Genomic DNA, 22,677 nt, shown 5'->3' on the forward strand with positions numbered 1-22,677 from the left:
TAATAAACAGTTTTTGACAAAGGATTTTTAATTTTAGAAGGTGTGTCCCTGAAATTCCTGACAAAATGTCCACTACGAAACGAAGTCATTAAATTTTGCTAATAAACAGTTTTATAAAATTAATGTTTGCAAGATATATAAACATTATGGTCTTACAATAGAAGTGATGCTTTTATAACGGCAGTTAAATTGTTGGCAAAAAAAAATTGAGCACATCAAATGGACCAGAGTGGTACCGTATTTTTTTTAATGTCCACTACGAAACGGGACAAATCTCCTTCAGTATCTGTTTTCAAAATTATGAAAAAAATATCAGTGTACAGCTTTGTATGTGCTTTGATGAATAGAATCATTTTGTTACTATTACAATATAGAGATTGTGGGGAAAAAATAAAACATGTGAATATGTCCACTACGTAATGGTCAACTACGAAACAAGTAAGAGAGAAAAACGTTTCGTAGTGGACACTACCACTACCATGCAGTCGTTTTTTTACTTTTTTTCAATTATATTCGTGCAAAACAAATAACAAGGGTTAATTTCATGTAATTTTCAGTATGTTTTTATCAACATAGAATAGGGTTGATGTCAACTACGAAACTTTTTGTCCACTACGAAACGGTTTTATCAACTACGAAACTCATCAAAATGTCCACTACGTAACATGAGTTGTACCTTCATATGTGAAGTACTGTCTAATCTTTATAGATAAAAAAAATGGTTCTCCAATTCAGAAAAAATGAGAGATCTTTCTAGTATATAAAGTAAAACAAACTGGAATGTCAATAGGAGACATTAAAATGCCATAAGATGTGCGTTTAGAAGCAGTTTCGTAGTGGACAAATGTCCCCTACGAAACAGTACATAAATTAGGAAAACAATATCATTTTGAAGAGAATTTAAGATTGCACTTTTTATTTACAAACAGGTCTATAATAGAGGTATTCAAAATAACACTTGAAATAAAATTTTAGACAAGTTGATTTTCCATTTTTTTTAGGTCTGAAATTCACACTTTAATTGAAAAACGCCCTCATATGTTATACATTGTTCGAATCTGTTATTTATTAAAGGGACAGCTTTAATATTACGACTGCCCAGAGAGAAAAAAATCCAAGCGGTACCTTTTAAGCTGAGATTGTCAATAGGTATATCAAATCTAAATAATTTAGATATGTACATATTGTGAGTAGAAAAAAACCCACATTGTGAAAACCTTCAACTAACAGAGTAGCAACATGTAATAAGTGTGCCAATCTAATTAAAATATATATCTCTGATTTCGTTAGACTCATATAATATGCTTATATGTACCGAGCACGCGAGTTAATATGTATATGAATTTTAATTAGATTGATAAGTGTATACATTATTTATTACAATGATTGTTTCGTCTGAATGTTATTGATAAAGTTAATTTTATAGCTAGGCACGTCTTCTCTTTAGTGTATTGAGTTCGATCTAACAGTGTACAAACATGCCATTGTTTTCATATAGATTATCGGATTCCATTAAGAGCACATGAGTTCACATGAGTTCACATGAGTTCACTCGTCACGTTTTTGTTTTTGTTTTTTTTTGTATTTTGTTCGCTGTTGGTTTTTGTGAGGTTTGCTTTTTATAGTCTGTCATTGGTATCTATATTTATATATTTTTTTCAATGAAAACACAAATTTAGATAACGTTTATATAACCAAAAATTTCAATAGGAAACATTTCAAGGACAATGCATCTATTATATAACCAAAAGTATCATGAAAAGTATTCAATATCAAATTAAATTGTAATTGAAATAATAATAAAAACATTAATTACATGTAGATATGGACATTTTGACAATATATATATATTTATTCAGCTGTACAAGGAACAGAGGATGTGTCAATCAGATTTTTTCCATTTCAATTCAAAATTTAACAGTCGAATAATTTGATGTACTCTGTGACCTATATGTAACATGTGACGTTAGTCATTTTATTATTATGGAGGTTTAGTGTTTGAACAGTTGTGACGGGTCATTTTAAAATTGATTCATTTTCCGGTCGTTTAAATGTGTACATTATTTAACCTCTACCGAAATCAAAGATGGACACTAGTTTATTTTTGTTGACAACGCTGATTTTTATAGAGGTTATAGCATTATTACCTGTTACTTCAGGTAAGTGTATTGAAGCAGATACATACGTAATATATATACATTTTATAATGCATTTGTATAGTTCTGTGTAGACAATTTACTGCTTTTCTTCAGGGCTGATTACCATAAACAAACTTTCTATATACACGACCCGCTTGATTGCTTACTATAGTATATACATCCTTAGTGTTTTTTTCTCCTAAATTTCTTCACATCTAAATACAAGCCGATAAATCAGAGATATTAAAAAAAAAATGTTTGTGTTTCTGAAACAAAATAGGACATCCAATTTATAATGCACCGTTGACAGCAACCCAACCTTGCGCTGTCCTCTCTTATACTGTGCTCATTTCCTGCAGCTTTGTTAAAATAAAAGACTGTCGTATAAAATTATATAACCAAAATAAAAGACTGTCGTATAAAATTATATAACCAAAATAAAAGAGTACAACAAGAACCAGTTTATTCTAAGTAGTTTTATTCCGAATGTTATATCCCCTTACGACATATGTTTCTGCACTAGTAGTTTTATTCCGAATGTTATATCCCCTTACGACATATGTTTCTGCACTAATGTTTTTTAAATTGCCGAAGTATACCAACACATTATTTATTCATTTTCAAATCCGATAACATAATAATAAATAACGTAAAACGTGTGAAAATTTCTCAAATAAACCGCAGATCTATTCATTTTCTGTTTAAATATCTCATCAAATTTAAATTCCAATACATTGAAACTTAATCCTTTAAGTTAGTATGATACGTTTTGCGTTCGGGTATTAAGTCACATACTTCCGAAATCGTGATAAAATTTCGATCTTATCAAATTTAAATTTTAGTTAATTCGACACGTTCATATTTTGATTTTGAATTGTTTTTATTGTTTACGAAAACTATTTTTCAGAGCAAATTGAGATCAGGGAAGGCAGAACCAAAGTATTACAATGTCCTCCAGGAAAAGTTATTATTATTGAATACGCTTCCTATGAAGGAGATGCTTTCTTCTGTAAAATAAATGAAGTGACCTTGCATGTCAAAGGTCGTTGTCAATGGAAACGTAATTGCACATTGTATGCTTACGATAGTATTTTTGGAGATTCATGTACCGGACCCGATGAGAGTTTGTTTATAAGATACACATGTTACGGTACGAATTTTTACCAGCTTGAAACATATTGCTATACTCATGTTATTGTTATAAGGCGCACAGTATAGTGGCACATATGATTGGCCGTTTGAAAAAAAAATAATATCTGATTTTGACGTTAATAATATATCAATATATTATAGATATTCAGCGAATTTGATATGTGCACACAGTTCTACAATTATATCAAACGCACATTGTCTGGATTAAATTTAAATGACAATGCACATTTCCGAACCTTTTCTAGAGAAAAACCATTTTCTTAGTATTATTACTTTTAGTATTTTTCCTATTCTTGTCTATTTTATCTTCAAACATTTCTTAATGACATAATTTACCAGTCAGTAGACCTATCCGTGTTCCTACACTAACACTAACATTTCAGTAACCTGTATTTCTAAACTAACATTTCAGTAACCTGTATTCCCATACTAACCAGTAACCTGTATTCTTAAACTACCATTTCATTAACCTATATTCATAAACTAACATTTCAGTAACCTGTATTCATAAACTAACCAGTAACATGTATTCATAAACTAACTTTTCAATAACCTGTATTCCTAAACTAACTTTTCAGTAACCTGAATTTCTAAACCATCCTGCTTTCATACACTTACATTTCGTTTAATTAACCTTTATTCCTACACTGCAATTTCATTTCAGTAATCTGTATTCCTAAACTAACATTTCTTTTAAATAACCAGTATTCATGCACCAAATTTTTGGTTCAGTAATCACATTTGATTTCAGAAACATGCATTATACGCCAACATTTCATTTCAGTAACATTTGCATTCATACAACAACATTTCATTTCGGTAAAATACGTTTATAGCTTAAATTTCATTTCAGTAACGCAGTTATACACTTGAATTTCATTTCAGTAAAATGCGGTTACAGCTTCAATTTCATTTTAGTAACACTCTTGTATTCCCCTTATTTTCTTTTTAAAAGTATCATGCATTTATACACTAACATTTCATTTCAGTTACATGCATTTATAAACAAACATTTCATTTCAGTATCACTCATTTCTACACTAATATTTCATTTCAGTAACTGGCATTTTTACACTAATATTTCATTTTAGTAACTAGTATTTATACATTAACATTTCATTTCAGTTACATGGATTTATGCGCCAAAAGATCATTTCAGTATCACGTATTAATACGCTAATATTTCATTTCAGTAACCGGCATTTATACGCTAACATTTCATTTCAGTTACATGCATTTATGCACCAAAAGTTCATTTCAGTATCACGCATTCATACGCTAACATTTCATTTCAGTAACATTCACTCATACACTAAAAGTTCGTTTCAGCAACCTATTGAATTTCCCTTTGGTACTGGGTAAAAATACTTGGAAATTGAATACATAACTAATATTGTTTGAAAACGAAAAATGTGAGGGAAAAACACACACAAACAAAAAAGAGTTTTCCATGAATATAACTAGAACTCTGAACCACCACATAATTTTCTGCAAAGTATCTTAATGCTATATTTCATTGAAAGATCTTTCTTTACGAAAACCAAACGATTCTTGGAAAACTCATAATTTCTACTCTCTGCATTAAGGGTACAAAGTCATTGCTAAAACAATTCATTCCGTATCTAATTGTGTTTTAACGCTTTTAAATAAACCTTCATCATAACGCTCAAAGTCAAAAGTTTAGAAAGTTGAATACATAAGGACAATATAACCGAAGGGACCTCAAATGAGTTACGAACATTTCTACTTTGGCAAGTTAGACCTTTAGAATTAAAAAAACGAACTTAAGCAATATATATATATAAGGTCACTGTAGAAGATAATATTAAATATTTCAGAGGATTGTTATTACCGGATAGATGGTAAAGCGTTTTACAACGGAACTAGAAGTATAACAGGAAGTGGTATAACCTGTCAGAGATGGGAAAGCAACTATCCACATGTCCCGAAACAATGGCCGACTGGAAGAGGGAATAAAAACTACTGTAGGAACCCGGATGAAGACGACAGACCTTGGTGTTACACTACTGACCCCGATTTAAGATGGGAATACTGTGAAATTGAGTTGTGTGGTACGTTTTATGGTTTTCAAAAACCTTTATAGTAGAATTAACGGACTTTAGAAGTTGTTGGAAATACTAAGTAGTTCATGTAATCTGAATTGTGAAAGTTCCAATTGGTTTGGTCCTGATGCAAGTAATAAAAACGTTTATATCGAACATAAAATAAAAGACCTGTTTCCACCATAGAACTTGCTTACACAATTAGTCTATTGCATACTTGCATTTGGTTTTTGTCTATTGTATCACGAGGTATGCTGTTGATAGTTAAAGAAAAGGGTAAATCTGAAATAAGTCGTTTCTCTAAGTAGGAAAGCAACTTACAATTAATTTAGTACAACGATATACGTACGCACAACGTGTGCTTATTAAAAACCTTCCCAGGTTACCCTCCAATCAAGATGGAGCATAGGATGATGACATAATTAGTACATTTTGTATACTGAAATCTTTCGGTTTTCCTTTTTTTTGCGAAATTTAAATTATTTTTCATTTATTATTTTTCTTTGAGTTAGGGGTCAATACTGCATTAATCTACAACATTTCTTTTACGAACCTTTTACTCAGGATACAACTTATATTTAAACGTTTCCGTTATATTTTACCTTTAATTTGGCGCAAAAGCAGTATTTTATATTGGCACAAAGGAAATTCTGCATTTTAAAAACAAATTGGCGCAAAATACAATGCGCCCTTTTATTACATATTTTTTACTAAAATGCCCATTGATAAATGAAGAAATTATTAAGAAACCAGGGTTCCAACTTCCTCAGTTAAAGTTGATATTAGACTAATTTGGCTCTTATTTTTAGGTCCCTTTTGGTCATTTAGCTCCTAACTTTGTTGCACATTTATGGATCCCTGGCTTTCAAATGTATAGGTTTGATATATACTAATGAAGATAAATAATTAAAAATGCATCGGGCCGTGACGAAATATTGTTAGTGTTATTTTCATTTTCAAGGTTTTTGATAACTTTTAAAAATAAAACTATTTAATGGAAACGTACAACTAAAAAACATTGTATTGTCCAGATGAGCACATATACATCTGTTAAAAAATGTATAGAAAATTTCATTCAGAAAAAGTTCATGGTATGATCATTTAGTATAGTTGTATTTTTTTTTACAATATATCATAATATTATGACGACAATTATTTGACTTTGAAATCTTAATTTCATTATTGTTTAGAATTAACAACGATTCGGACTTCCACACCAAAGTTGATTGCGACAGAAGATGACGTCATTGACGAGGATGATGACACTCCAGGTTTGTATTTCTTATTCAAAATTGGGAACTCGTGAAAAGAAATTTCGAACATTACAAAATAACAGCAAAAACAAACATCAATGACCATTAAACATCTATAAATCAGAACTTGTGTCAGATGAATATTGAATGCTTTAACTAATTGTGTTTAGTTTATATGAATACTTTCATATTTTTGGAACAAACGTGCAACATTTTATTGCGAACACCGCAGCCATTTTTATTGGTCAATCATTAAGGACTAACTACTATTAAATTGTCAAAAGCGTTGATCTGAAATAAAGGAGTATTCTGTTCATTCAGTTTCGAATTAGAATTTTAAATATCAGAATTTATGTCTCAAATTCTCCATTTTGGCTTTTGTGGATTTTCTTATTCTGAAATCACACTTTACATTGTAACCATATTAGTAAACCATATGTCGGCAGTTTGTTCGGTGTGTATTTTGATTATTTTTGTTTCAATCGCTATCATCTCTAGCTTATGATTTGTTTTTCCCTTATTGTTGGTTATAGTTTGCAGTACCAATGAGTTGTTTCCCATTGATTTACTTATCACGTTATTTATTTAAACCACAGGATACAGCTGGTTATGTGACTTGATTCGTCACTTTAAATTTCTCCATCGTTTGTGGGAAAATTTATGTTTTTTTAACGTTTATGAAATACATAATTTGTTATTGTAGTCCAGTTATTGTATATCTACATTTCTGTCAAGCTGTTATTGCTGTTTATTTTTTTAAAGGGCTTTAAGTCTGTTTGCTATGGTCATTGTTACTAAGCATATTTATTACTTTGTTTTTTTCGTACAGCTGTAAATATCTTTAGTACTTGCCACCTTTATTAGTTTTTTATTCAGTTATTCGTGGTGCTTTAATTGTAATGTTGGTCCACTTTCTAATGTCTTTGGTTCCTATTGCCGTTTCAGGTTGTTATCTTTGCATTAATCCTTTATCCATTTTTAAAATGGGGAGATAACCAAACCCCACAAGCAATATCTTGTACATACCTGTTTTCTTTTTCATATTCTTAGTCGTTTAATATCCTGTACCTTTTTTTCTTGTCATATTTTTAATTGTCGTTTAATATCAGTACCTGTCATTTTTATGAACTAATATGTTTGATATTTTTATCTATATACTAGTAGTGTACACGGTATATATCATATATTGTTGTATTTTTTTTTCTATAGTTGCTGTCATCCTGGGAATATTATTTGGCGTGTTAGTGACTTCAATCGTACTAGTGACTGTAATTTTAATACTAAAAAGGTATGTTGACCATAATGAACAATTTGAACTCAATTAAAGACCACCATTGACACTTCAACAATAAGAAACCCAATACCGTACTGTAAGGTCTTGTGTTGTCAAAATGTGAAGAAAAAAATCGAAAGAGGAAACAAACGGCCCGATTGATACTACAATAATAGACGAAAAATGAATGTGTCGGACAGTAAACAACGACAGCCATTGTGTTAGTTGCTAGCCTTGTACAAGCAAAAATAGAATGTGACGGGTAAAGATGATCGTGCGAGCTCTGCCATTCTCGAAAATTGGACAGTGACGTTAACATACATGAGTTTGTTTCAGACATGGAGTATTTAATTGCTGATGTAAACATACATGATTTTGTTTCAGACGTGGAGTATGTAATTGCTAATGTAAACATAATATGTGTTAATTTCAGACGTGGAGTATTTAATTGCTAATGTAAACATATATGTGTTAATTTCAGACGTGGAGCATGTAATTGCTGATGTAAACATGTATGAGTTCGTTTCAGACGTGGAGTATCTATTTGTTGATGTAAACATACATAAGTTTATATCAGACGTGAAATATTTAATTGCTGGTGTAAACATATATATGTGTTTTTTTCAGACGTGGAATATTTATTTGCTGATGTAAACATGTTATGGGTTTATTTCAGACTAGGAGTATTTAATGATATTTAATTGCTGGTGTAAACATATATTTGGTTTTATTTCAGACGTGGAGTATTTAATTCAGAACCAAGTACAGCAGACCAAAGAATATCTTATATATATGCTGCGCCTGAGCATAACAACACATTACTTGCACGTGTTCGCAAAATTATCCGATGGAATAGAAAAAGTGATGGTGAGACCAACATTATCGCAACCAACCCTGGATATTCTGCTATGGAAGGGGAGAGAATCGAACCGATAGATTATGCAAACATGCCGATGGTAAAACCGCGCGTTTACGAGATGCCTAATTCTTCTGAGTCACGTGATGAACAAAAACAGACGTATACAAGTCTGTATGATACTCCTAATGGCAGTAATCAAAATCAGATAGCTGCGTCCGATGATTTATATGAGAATGAATATGAAATCGCTGAACGTTGTGAAGAACCACCGAAACCAAAAGCTGCAATAAAACCAATTTTGAGAAAGCCTAAACCATCGCCCAAACCTTCACCAAAAATAATCAAGCCTGAAAATGGAACTATCGATAAGCCATTACCAAAACCAATCAAGAAAGACACTGAGTCGACGTATATAATGCAATCAAATAAGACGTTTCAACAGACCAATAGTCATGACAAATCAAGGCATATAGAAGTTTTGAACAAACCATTATCGAAACAAGATGAATGTGAAAATGAAACTATAGGACTGGATGCAAAAGATAATCCACTTTATTCAACACAAATTGTTTCTGCTCAAAACAATGAAGTTCCCAGCGATGATAGTAAAAATATATCAGAGGAAAATGACAAATCTCAGTCCTCTATCACATGTAAACAATCGAGTTCATCTGCCAGTCTATCTCCGGATACAATGCAACAGTCAAATTCGGTTTTAAATCTTGTGCAAAAATTCAACAAGACATAGTAGTAGATGAAACTATAATTTAAACAAATCCGAAATCAGTCAAATTAAAGTAGAAATGGAGCTTTAAAAGAACAATCAAATGTACACAGGAAATGGAGCTTTAAAAGAGCCATGCAAACGTACACTGGAAATGGAGCTTTAAAAGAACCAGTCAAACGTACACTGGAAATGGAGCTTTAAAAGAACCAGTCAAACTTACACTGAAAATGGAGCTTTAAAAGAACCAGTAAAACGTACACTGGAAATGACGCTTTAAAAGAACCAGTCAAACGTACACTGGAAATGGAGCTTTAAAAGAGCCATGCAAACGTACACTGGAAATGGAGCTTTTAAAGAACCAGTCAAACGTACACTGGAAATGGAGCTTTACAAGAACCAGTCAAACGTACACAAGAAATGGAGCTTTAAAAGAACCAGTCAAACGTACACTAGAAATGACGCTTTAAAAGAACCAGTCAAACGTACACTGGAAATGGAGCTTTAAAAGAACCAGTCAAACGTACACTGGAAATGGAGCTTTAAAAGAACCAGTCAAACGTACACTGGAAATGGAGCTTTAAAAAAACCAGTCAAACGTACACTGGAAATGGAGCTTTGAAGAAAGTGGAGTGTTAATTTGTTGACATGTTTTATTGCTTATTGCCAAATAGGGACGAGAGTATAAATTTGTTGACATGTTTTATTGCTTCCTGCCAAATAGGGACTGGAATATTATTTGGAAGGAGACTGTTTAGCTTTTCTATTAATCCTCTAAAGTAGTTCAATAAAAATGTTTATTCCATATTAATAGAACTTTAGTAGATTTTTCTATATGAATGGGATTTTGAATAAATAAGCATATTCACCTGCGGAAAAAGTATATTCACCGCGCAAAACGTCGCGTGCTTTTACGTGTATAATAACGATACAATGTTTGACGTTTAGTTGGTTTTGGTAAATAACTGTTATTTTATACATATTTTTCTCGCTCGGAACATGGAATAAAACAATTACTGTCTTTTGTTTCGGTAAATATGTGGTTTAATTGACTTTTGAAAAACCTAGTGACATTCACTTCGGCCGATGGCCTCAGTGAATTTCAGTTTTTCAAAAGTCAATAAAACCACACATTTACCTCATCAAAAGTCAGTAATTGTATAGTATTTAACTTCTGATTTCCCGTAGTAAATAGTTTTTACGTGATTCAAAAAGGAATAGGCAACATATGATCGTGATTCGTTAAAGACAGAGAAAACATCCATGCAATATAATATTTATCGAAAGGAGGTGAAGTGTAGTTTCTGCTACTACATGTTTTGTCTCTTATAAGAATTTGATATGCCGTTTTTTGTGATATTTATACCTATTTCATCCCCATTTTTTCCAGAATTTGCACTTTGCACCGGAAATTGTATAAAAGATATTAATATCATATCATTAACTATAAACATGAATCTCGTCATGTGTCGCATTAATATGTGGCAATCAATGAAATACCCAGGCAAACGACATATGGCTTCCACGAAGATTTTCATGTAAGCACTATTTTATTTTATCTTTTATTAATAGCGTTTTTTTTTAATTTATTATTGTTAAACAGCTATGGTTGTTGATGTTACTTGTATTGTATTTGTTGGAATAAATAAATTAAAAAAAACAGTGATTGTTAACAATGTCCTCTATGGATTATAAAGGTCATTCAAGAAAAGCGCTTCGGAAGCTCCAAATTGATAAATGTGTTATTTTCTTTCTCTAGCACTTAGTAAATACCGCTGCTGGTGTATTGTTAGTCTTCGAGGGTATTGTCAGCTCAGAAGTCAATGCTTAGTCACTGACATGATTTTTATCAACCTTTCTTAAACTTTGTTGATAAAACTATAAATTATTAAGATACTACCGCTCATACTCCATCAGGCAATTCTGACTTCAACGATACTAAGGTTCGTACTCCTGCAGGCAATGTTGACTTACTTATCAAGATACTAAGGTTCATACTCCAGCAGGCAATGCTGACTTAACTATTAAGATACTAAGGTTTATACTCCAGCAGGCAATGCTGACTTAATTATTAAGATACTAAAGTTCAAACTCCAGCAGGCAATGCTGATTTAATTATTAAGATACTAAGGTTCACACTCCAGCAGGCAATGCTGACTTAATTATTAAGATATTAATGTTCATGATCCAGCAGTTTTTGCGGACTTCATGTGGTTTGGACTGTTCTCCTGAGATCATTTAAAGTCGCATAGCTCCTAAAGTATTTTAATATTTGTACATCCCTGGCTTTAATTTTTTATGATTTGACCGTTCCTATGATGGTTTATTCAGGAATGGGCTTCGGAGGCTACTTTTATAAAGCGTTTTTTCCATTTTATGGGTGCATCTAATGTATTCTTGGAATAGTTCAGTGAAAAAGGATATAAGGTAACTTTGTCTGTGTCCGCAAAAAATAATTTATGATCACTATGATTTTTTAAAAAGAACAGCCCACTGTCTTTGAACAGTTATTGCTATTTTACCAATAAATCCTAACTCTGGATTCTAAATTTACCATCGGAAATGTTCTTTGTAGTCGGATTAGTAACTTGAGTTCGTTTTTGACATGTGCTTGGCTTACATACATCCATAATTTAGCTTTTCAAAAATTTTCACAATTTCTATCGATTTTTGGTTAAAATCTAGGTTTTGAGGCCAAAATGATGATTTCCGATCGTACGATTTTTCTAGACTTTTTATATATGATTGTGCCATGCTTTGGTATTATAAAACCATTGAAATCATTTATGTTGCAATATGTTTATATTATGCTATATTTGGCGCTGACAGACTTGACTATATGTATTTTAAGACGAACTTGATAAATGAATAAAAGATATACAAAAAATCCACAAGCTATACTTTATATATCTCTGTGACCTATAAAAAAGTGGGTATATGCTGACTGTTGTTACAGTTCATAAAAGCAGGCAAAAGTAGTGTGCAATACGTGAACCTGATTAGATTTTTTAAGCATTCGAGGTTAATTCCTAGCTTAAAACGAATTTGTTTCGTGACATGAAGACATTTATTGAAATATTTATGTTTTGTACGACAGTCTGAGAGTAATTGTTCATACTCCTTTATCTGCATTCAATTCTTTTTTCAGGAAACGTCGTTCACTTTGATCTCAATTTATTTATTACACAAGCAATTGCAACCTAGCTTCTAATCAAAAGATCCGGTTTTAAACCTGAAATTTTTACTTATACAAACAAATTCACCTTAATATTGTATCTATTATATACTTTTGGAAAAGTCACCAAACTACTATGAAGAGGGAAACGTTATACAATTGCCTGAGACAGAGAAAGAAGCAGAAATTGATCGGGCCCGGTAACTTGGAAATTGAAAAAAATGTTTTTCAAAGGATCGCATGTATGCGGAATACCGATTTAAACATTTATTACAGTTAAATGCTTTGCTACTATTTTGCGCTTATGATAAACAAGATTAGTTATGTATACTGAAAATGAAGCTGTATTGAGAAAGGAATCAATTTGTTAATCCGAAATTTGATATTCTGGTCACTGTAGAATCGGAAGGTTTTAGATGAAGAGTGATTAACTTCCAAACCTTTGGTATATGTTAGTACTAACAAATGGGAAGTTGATAATGGGAAAGCTAAAGCAACCACATTTGTCATATAAACCGGTTTGAAGTCCATCTGTTTCAATTTCATGCAGACCTCATGATTTTAGCAGTATCCGTATTGTAACTATATAAAGAATTTATTGTTTTAACTTGAAGTTATGACTGTTCTACTGCGGGTAAAAAAATATCTAACAATAGTTACTAAACAAATATATAAAAAAATAGATACGGTGTTGTTTTGTTTTTTCTATTGTTGAAGACCGTACGGTTGCCTATAATTGCTTACATCCACTTCATTTGAAATTTTGTGGATACTAATACCACATCTTCTTATTTTTATATAGAAATGAAATTAAAGTTTTTTAAAGCAGTGGAGTATCATTGTAAAGGCAATTGACGAATAAAGAATATATCTTTGTAAGAAAAAAGTCATTTCCTCGTTCTTGAAGGTTAAGAAAAGAAAAACAGAAACTATGCAGTACTGCTGAGTAAAGACGTATACAATTTGATAATGAAGTCAATGAAGAGACTTAGATTTTAATGATTGGTCAATATCATTATACGAAAAAGAATTAACTCTAATAAAAAATTAGGAAAAATAATTACACATGTATTCGGTGAACATTTACATTTTTTGTGGAATATATTAAAAAAAATGCATCTTTATGAACAAAGGGGTATGACTAGTATACGACATTGTGATAGCAATACTAAAAAATAACATGTAAAGAGGAACACAAATTGCCTATTGTTATAAAGCTCCTCACAGGTTCAGGTATTTACACATACTTGGCTTTCAAAAGTTTTAGGTGTCAGCGTTCCTGGTGCAGATAAATCTAGAAAAGCGCATCGGAAGCAAGAAATTAAGTGTTATTTTCATTTAAAGACTGTATCTACATTACACCATTCTATGCATTTTATACAGCAACTAAACACAAACAAAGGACATTTAAGATGTTCAAGTGTCCTTATTGACCTTGTTGAAATGATTATGAAACATAGTCATACAAACTTCAAGTACTCAAGGTTTCATCACATGATGGAGTGACTGCAGCTTTTAATATTTATACCGATAGAACACTTACTATTACCTCTATAGGATATAATGCATCGTTTTACTTTTGTTTGCACGTTTCTATGGATTTTAAAGGCATCAAATGGTAAGTTTTCTAAACAAAAGTAAAGATGAACAACACTCGGTATTGTTATGTAAGAATATATGTCACTTAGGATTTTCTACCCTAGGAATAGATTACCTTGGCTGTATTTGCCGGATCCAGCCCCCCCCCCCTTTTGTGGGAAAAATTTGGTTGATTATATAGGGAATCACTGAAGCATGACTGGAGCGGGCGCCCCCCCCCTTTCCCTCCTTAGGTCAGTCAGTGGGCCCCCCTTACAAAAAGTTCTGGATCCGCCACTGTAAGTGCTCTTCTACTTCGTACTGTCTTAATCATTTAACTTCTTAACTCGAGCGTCACTGATGAGTTTTTTGTAGACGAAACCATTCTGCAAGCGTACACACTTGTAGGCCTGCAGCACTTTTTACAAAAACTCTTACAACTTAAATTATCATAACTTATACTGAAATGTTCATGACTTACGAATATTTTTTCTCGTAAGATTTATTGTGAAATTGATCACTGGCACGTTTGATGATTTTTGTTATACATTTCTAGAATCGTTAGAATAAGCTTATCGTATCTTATGTACTGCATATGATAGGAGATGGAAACGTAAGTTATTTGGCGATTCTTTTTTCTTTCTTGTTGGTTATACAGTTCCTTACGTTTTTCAAGTATACCTGTACATCCTTGGCTTTCAAACATTTGGCTTTGAGCGTTCGAAGTTAAATCCAGAGAAGCGCTTCCGACGCAACTCTAATTTGTAAAGTTTTATACTCTTCAAGGTACAATATGAAAAACATATGTAAAAAATAATAAAATCCTGTGCATTGACGGTAAAAATCACCTGCATGTATCACCCATCATACGACTAACGCTTTTACCTATAAGTAAGTGTTGGTGTCAGAAACATAAAAAAAACTGGTACCAATGTCATATTGATAAAAAAAACTGGTAACAATGTCATATCGATAAAAAAAAACTGGTAACAATGTCATAATGATAAAAAAAAACTGGTAATAATGTCATATTGATAAAAAGAACTGGTACCAATGTCATATTGATAAAAAAAAAACTGGTACCAATGTCATATTGATAAAAAAAAACTGGTAACAATGTCATATTGATAAAAAAAAACTGGTAACAATGTCATACTGATAAAAAAAGATGGTAATGTATTAAAATTTTCCAATATGTTTTAATCATGCTAGAAACTAAGACACTGTTACGGTCACCCAATTTACAATGTGAACTCTTAAAAAAGAGGCGAAAGATACCAAAGGAATAATCAAACTCGAAGTCATGAACTGACAATGTCATGGCAAAAAACAAAAAACTCAAAGTCATGAACTGACAATGTCATGGCAAAAAAACAAAAACTCAAAGTCATGAACTGACAATGTCATGGCAAAAAACAAAAAACTCAAAGTCAGGAACTGACAATGTCATGGCAAAAAACAAAAAAACTCAAAGTCATGAACTGACAATGTCATGGCAAAAAACAAACTCGAAGTCATGTACTGACAATGTCATGGCAAAAAAACAAAAAACTCAAAGTCATGAACTGACAATGTCATGGCAAAAAACAAAAAACTCGAAGTCATGAACTGACAATGTCATGGCAAAAAAACAAAAAAAACTAAAAGTCATGAACTGACAATGTCATGGCAAAAAAACAAAAAAACTAAAAGTCATGAACTGACAATATCATGGCAAAAAACAAAAAACTCAAAGTCATGAACTGACAATGTCATGGCAAAAAACAAAAAAACTCAAAGTCATGAACTGACAATGTCATGGCAAAAAACAAAAAACTCAAAGTCATGAAATGACAATGTCATGGCAAAAAACAAAAAACGACCAAAAGACAAACAACAGTTGACAAAATATAACATACAAAACGAAAGACTGAGCAACACGAACCCCACCAAAAGCCGGGATAATTTATAAACTTGCCGGAGAACTTTTCAGTTGATACTATTTTTCTGTAAAATCGCAATGATGAGAGGATGTTGCATATCATATAAACTGAGATACATGACAATAAATATACATGACAAATATTTGGACAATCAAAAGAACATAAAAAATAAGGATAAAAAATCAGCAACATATCAGAAAAACAAAAAAATAATCACCAGATATGAAATTGCTACTTAGGGTAATAAAAACAATGGGTAGTTTCGTAGCATGGTTAGTAATTATATTATTTTAGCTATACATATGACATTGTAAATAAATCAATCTGAAGTATCATACAACTATGCGAACGGTTAGGCTTGCTGTGGCATTGACGTCCGAAAGAAAATTTTCGACTGAGATTAAGGAAAGATGAAATAGGATATTCATATGAAAATCCGTTTTTCGGGAACAACAACTTTTACTGTTTGTCTGTCATTATATGATATCACAAAGGTCCTCCAGGTGCTTTGAAGACACACGAAACAAATGTCTGGCTCTTAAAGTCCTTTATGTCAAATGTAGGAGAGTCCAAATAGCCATAGGGTATATAGTATAAGTATCACCGCTTTCGCCGAACATAAGAACTAGAGTAAGGGTAATTTCTTTATAATATTGATACTTATGTGTCTGTGGGTAAAGAATGAGTTTTAATGGTGTTAGGGATATACTATTGTTTTAAATATTGAAATTTCAGCCATACGAATGACAGTACGAGAGGGCAGCACAAAGGAACTATGGTGTAATGGAGAAATGGTGTTAGATATATATTTTGCTAAGTATGAAGGTAGGGCTATATACTGTGGTAGAAATGAAGTGACAACAAGTGTACAACAGCAATGTAACGGACTAACAAGCTGCCAAGTCTCAGCCAAAGATGAAATTTATGATGATTCTTGTGCATTCTCTAATGAAGTACTAACCATCAGATACGGATGTGTGGGTAAGTTTGATTTTTTACACAGATAAGTGTGAGGTGTTATGATTCTCTTTTGGTGACAAAGCGATGTATAGAAGTATTGGGGGTTTTGTTTATTCGATTTGTAGTTAATACACAATGAGTGTATAGAAATGTGTTAACAGAATGATAGAAATACCGAAAAAGACATATTAATAAAAATAGGGTAGAAGATTTCAATTAGGTAATATATATTATCTGAGTGGCAGCATCACAAGGATCATATGCATTTTAAAGTGAATACATGTCATCGTTGGTTTTCTAAAGAGATTGTGTGCTGTAATGTGACTTTATTGAATGAGGATAATCCTTATCAGATAAACTGCTCAGTAAGGTAAATTCAGCCTAAACTTGCAAATAATATTACAAAATCAAATAGGAATAACATCTTGGTTTTGACGTTTCGTCCCGGAGGATTTCACCAGCACAGTCGTCAGTACTCTTTTTTTATATGAAATAGCATTGATGTGTTCAATTTCTGTGAATTAACTGTTTCTCAAATGTTGAAATATTCGAATCATTTAAGTATTTGGCACATATTTTCAAAATTTTTGGTTTTTAATGCTCTTCAACTTCAATAATGATTTAACCTTGCACCTGTTTTGATTGGATATGATCTACTTGGGAGTCTTATGTAGTCGCGCGACTGGAGTAACATGGTATATGCCTTATAAGCCTGTTATCTTTGTTGAGTCTTTTCTCCCCTGTGGGGGATTCAAATACAGCGCAAAACGGTCCTTCTTTTCTTCGTAATGACTTTGTTAGATAGATGTTAGGCCTAGTGAATATCAAAGTTAATTTATCGAAGTTGTTTCCTGTCTAGCTGACTCTCAATATTTTTTAATTACAAGTAATTCAATTATGAGGACTTGCTCATATCATAAAGTTAAACTAGATAAATGTCTAGTTTATAAGCTGTTCTATATTTATTAATAGATTCAACATTATCTACTAGAACCCAGGACACTACCGGATCAACGACCGATCATAATAGATGGCATTCCTCTACTACAGAAAACGACAGAAGACTATCGACGGTCACTGACGATACCTCATGTATGTAACATCCTTCATTACATTTTTCGACTTTATTAGGTCTTTCCACTTTTCTGTGGAAATACCTATTGGTTTTCTTCTGATTATTATTATTATTATTATTTTTTTCTTCTTCCGCCACTTTTTTCTGACGGTGCTTTTTTGTTTCGCAAGATGTCGCTTTGATTTTTTGCATATGATATCGAACAGTTATTACGATTTTGAAACTGACCCTGTTAAGCCGAACACTTTTTATTGTAAGAGTTATCTCCCCAAACACTGTTTTTCTTGTGTACAAATCTCCTTCGCAACCGTTTAAGATTACGACAAAATTATTTCAACAATTTGCTTGTTATATCTTCAGGATCTTAAAAAATAATTTTGACCGAAGCGGTCCGGAGACTACATATGGGAGTTATTTCCCCTTTTGTATTTTTAATAAGAAAAATGTAGTTGTAGCTTTTAAACCATAAGTGATAAAGACCTAGCGTCTTTTGATTTGAGATCCTTGGTCCAAAAAAACGAAAATAGGGTCAAGGTCAAAGGTCAAGGTCATTTCTAAATTTGGATTTTGGCTTATTTTCACCACTTTTCAAACACGATATAAGATATCGACAAAATATTTTTACTTAATTGCAAGTTGCGACATGTCGTAACACATACATATTGGTTTAAAGGGTGCGCTTACATCAAATAAGAGTTTTCTCCCCTCTTTATTTAAAAATATGTATATGGTGATATAACTCATGAACCAAATATAATTAAGATCTAGGGTTTTGATTTGAGGTCCTTGGTTGATGACCTTGAAATTGAGCCCAAGGTCATAGATTAAATTGACGTTCTAGATTTTGACCTTTGCTTTTACCTCATTTGTATACATGATAAAGCCATGGGACTTTTTGCATTTAGTTGCAAGCCATATGACCTTCAAAAACGAACCGGAAGTGAACCTGTGTAAACCGGAAGTAGCTATTTTTTTTGTACTTTTTGAATGTAAAAGTATATAGAACCATATATTTTTGGAATCAGTGTCAATTAAACAGTGAAACAATACCGGAAGTAACCTTTTTTCAAACCGGAAGTAACAAATTATTTCCCTTATTTAAAAAATATTGTATAGAAACCATATATTTTTGGAATCAGCGTACTATTAGCTATCATTTGACGCTGGAAATGACATTTTAAACCGAATTTTTACTATTTTCATATCAAAATTCTTGTTTTTTTGTGGAAAGACCTTCAATTGTTCTCTGAACAATTGGTTTTTAATTTTTATTGCGTTGCATTCACATTACTTTCAAAATCGAATAATAAAGACTCGTTGTTTTACCTTTCGATATTTCTCAACAATTACAACAGGTAGACTGTCCAAAAACTGTTATTTAATTTTTCTTCTGTGCTTCTTTATATTATTTCTAAAGTATCTTTAGCTAATATATATAAGCTCTCTTATCTTTAACATAAACTCTGTAAACTATGTGACTATTATCCACGTTTCATTTTGCTGTTTTCAGTGGAGAACACAACATCTATAGAACCACGTGAATCCGCACTGACCAATAATCACACACGTGAGACCAGTAAGTATATGTTAACGAACAAGTGACAGCTTATCTGACAGTTTAAACTTTGTTGACTTCAGTTAAAATAGAAAAAAGGAAAACATGATTTTATTTTTTAAATTTTATAATTTTTTAATCATTTGCTTGGAGAGGGGTTTAGGAGAGGGGGCAAAGTCAGTAAGTCATTATTTAATAATGACAACAAAACAAAATTAAAAAGCTTTATAAAATAGCGTGTTTAGCTATACATCACCATAATATATGCATTTAATAATTCTAGATTTTGTCATTTATTCTAGTTACCATAGCAACATTAATTGGTGGATGCATATTTGGATTATTATTGATTGCTGTCATTACAATAACGATATTTCGACAGTAAGTATACTCTGTCATGATCAGACCATTGTTTGACTGTTTATTCTCAGACTGTTAGAGTCAATAGAGTATTCATTTTTACTGCACTTTGCCACAAGTGAGAGGCGAAGGATACCAACGGATATTCAAAATAGATATGTAGAGGAGGGCATATTCTTTTCTACTTCACTACACCACAAATAGATATGTAGATGTCACACTTTTTTCTACTTCACTACACCACAAATAGAAATGTAAATGTCACACTTTTTTCTACTTCACTACACCACAAATAGATATGTAGAGGTTATATTCTTTTCTACTACACTACACCACAAATAGAAATGTAAATGTCACACTTTTTTCTACTTCACTACACCACAAATAGATATGTAGATGTCACACTTTTTTCTACTTCACTACACCACAAATAGATATGTAGAGGTTATATTCTTTTCTACTACACTACTAATAAATATGTAGAGGTCACTTAATGGTCGTCATAGATGTTCAGGAGTAGACAAAACGAAAGGAGCATTTCTTGTAGAAATTTACACACTTATATTGACATCTTAAATTGATTCCCTTTTCCAAACTTGACTTAGCATGAAGTCCTGAAATCAGTTGTCTATCCATAATATCCATAATCATAACACAAACTCCATTTGAATAGACATGAAATAAGGGGAAGGAAACATGTTCAATAACCTGGAGGTTTGTACTTGATTGATGTGTTGAGCCCTCGGTTGAGCCACAGTTGTTATGTGCTCAGTGGTTCAATAAGTTACAGTGTTTGGGAAGATAGTAACTTTCTGCATGTGAAGACATGCCAGCCTGAGTTGATCCATTATTCTGATTAGATTGATCTTACCTTTATAATTGTCACATGACCAAACATTTATGTTTTGAATACCGCATGAACATTAAGGTGGTTGATTAAACAGATATTCTTGTTTAGTTTTAGAGAAACCAAAGACATTGATGCCGGTGACAATGTAGAAATACTACATATTAATGCACTTTCCGGTTCTGAATTAGATCATCATGATCACGGAAGCGATCGTATTGATTATGTTGCCGAAACACATCTTACCAACAGAGATATTCTAAGTAACAACAGCTCAACCTTGCTTTCAATGGCATATAAAAACAATAGTTACACGTTGGAACCCACAGCTGTACGGAATGTTTCAAAAACTTTAAAAAGTAGAAATTTGACAGAAGATACAAGATGTAAATATACCGATGATTCTGAATATAGTGTCATACAAAATTACTCAGGAGACATTTTACCGCCATCTTATGACGTTTTACGAGAATGTAGTTCACCAACATGTCTGGCTGATTGTGCCAATAAATATAACCACGCCAACTACAATGGAAATTCATATGACAAAACAAATAGATCGACACCAATAAAATGGTCAGGTGACCACAACGACGGCTACAGTACAGCAGCAACATTTCTTCTGGAATCGGACCAATGTAGTCCTGATAATGATAGCTCTGAACATGTGTACGAAAATCAACAGATAAATTACAAAGACAATAAATCATTAAACCACCATAAGACAAGCAGACAATTTGGTGCCGATTATTTGTCAGCTGAAAAGGAGGGTATGAATACGCCTACGAAAAAGTGTAATCCTTATGACAATATGAACTTTACAAAATCTTCTCGGGCAGCAAAAACGTCTAAAAAGAAAATACCAAATTATCAAAATATTGGAGACAATTTCTCTCCAACAGCAAACTATATCAATGTCAGTGAAAGCCTATCGATGGAAAATCAAGCAGAAGATCCTAATAGTCATTATTCTTCACCAATTAACAGGGCATCTAGCAGTCAGAACGTGCAGAATTCAGAACAAAATAATAATGGACAATCTCAGTGTTATATGCCCATGAATTTTGGAATCTCGAAGAAAAAGACAGATTTTGTAGAAAGTGACAATGTTTATGTACCAATCATGTCCCCAACGACTTTAGTATCACCGTCCGATGTTTTTGATGACACTTATCAATTCTAATTTTACGGAAACACTTCATAGGTTTAAATTAGTAGTCGGATATCAAACAATTAGTTAGTAGGTCAGGTTAAAGTGGTCACTTTCCGGACAAGCTACATGATTATTAATTAACTGAGACGTACATCTATTTCCTAGGGGAAAATGAGTCATGTTTACGCCGATTTAAGCATTCATATCATTAACGCAGAAAATGGAAAACAAATAGAATTAACACATTTTGTCTTGAACGGTAACATTTTATGCACATTGCAATTAAAAAATAAAGATAGCTGTTAATACTTTTTTTTTAATTATAGAGATCTAACATGGTTTAATTATTGCTTGAAAAATCTGAGGCCTAGACTTGATTTGGGTACCATCAATGACTGAACAATGTAAAAATAAACTATAAAAGTGTGGCGTAAGCGATCGATATTTCACTAAATAAAAAATACATCTGTACCAATAAAGTTACATCTGAGCACAAGTTGGCTTTACAAAATGAGACAACTAATGCTTGCATTAATCTATCCTGTGTTATAGTTTAGGTCAATAAAATGATGCATGAATGTGCCAGTCCT

The 22,677-nt window shown here is 32.2% G+C and overlaps 1 protein-coding gene across 5 annotated transcripts; it reads left to right on the plus strand.

Moving 5' to 3' along the window:
• Positions 1-1,959: 1,959 nt before the first annotated feature.
• Positions 1,960-22,393, plus strand: LOC127707427 (plasminogen-like). 5 transcript variants are annotated; one of them, XR_007984854.1, is made up of 11 exons: positions 1,960-2,159; positions 3,046-3,288; positions 5,129-5,362; positions 6,544-6,624; positions 7,816-7,894; positions 8,616-11,000; positions 16,873-17,118; positions 18,070-18,189; positions 19,683-19,748; positions 20,030-20,108; positions 21,046-22,393. XR_007984854.1 is itself a non-coding variant. In XM_052211939.1 (6 exons), the coding sequence occupies exons 1-6, from the start codon at positions 2,087-2,089 to the stop codon at positions 9,484-9,486; spliced, it is 1,581 nt and encodes a 526-aa protein (XP_052067899.1). In that variant the 5' UTR covers positions 1,960-2,086; the 3' UTR covers positions 9,487-11,124. The 5 variants fall into 5 exon arrangements, 3 of the variants coding, with proteins under 3 accessions (XP_052067899.1, XP_052067900.1, XP_052067898.1); XR_007984855.1 differs by lacking the exon at positions 3,046-3,288; XM_052211939.1 differs by lacking the exons at positions 16,873-17,118; positions 18,070-18,189; positions 19,683-19,748; positions 20,030-20,108; positions 21,046-22,393 and having other exon boundaries at positions 8,616-11,124.
• Positions 22,394-22,677: the final 284 nt, after the last annotated feature.

The sequence above is a fragment of the Mytilus californianus genome, unplaced genomic scaffold (assembly GCF_021869535.1).
Source record: "Mytilus californianus isolate M0D057914Y unplaced genomic scaffold, xbMytCali1.0.p SCAF_7, whole genome shotgun sequence".
NCBI lineage: Eukaryota > Metazoa > Mollusca > Bivalvia > Mytilida > Mytilidae > Mytilus > Mytilus californianus.

What these genes read in the sequence shown, in the direction of transcription:
- LOC127707427 (XM_052211938.1), top strand. Translation starts at nt 14,201, where the DNA reads ATGCATCGTTTTACTTTTGTTTGCACGTTTCTATGGATTTTAAAGGCA. An exon ending in CATCAGATACGGATGTGTGG is followed by an intron (nt 17,119 to 18,069) that starts GTAAGTTTGATT and finishes ATTTATTAATAG; the next exon opens with ATTCAACATTATCTACTAGA. An exon ending in GGTCACTGACGATACCTCAT is followed by an intron (nt 18,190 to 19,682) that starts GTATGTAACATC and finishes TGCTGTTTTCAG; the next exon opens with TGGAGAACACAACATCTATA.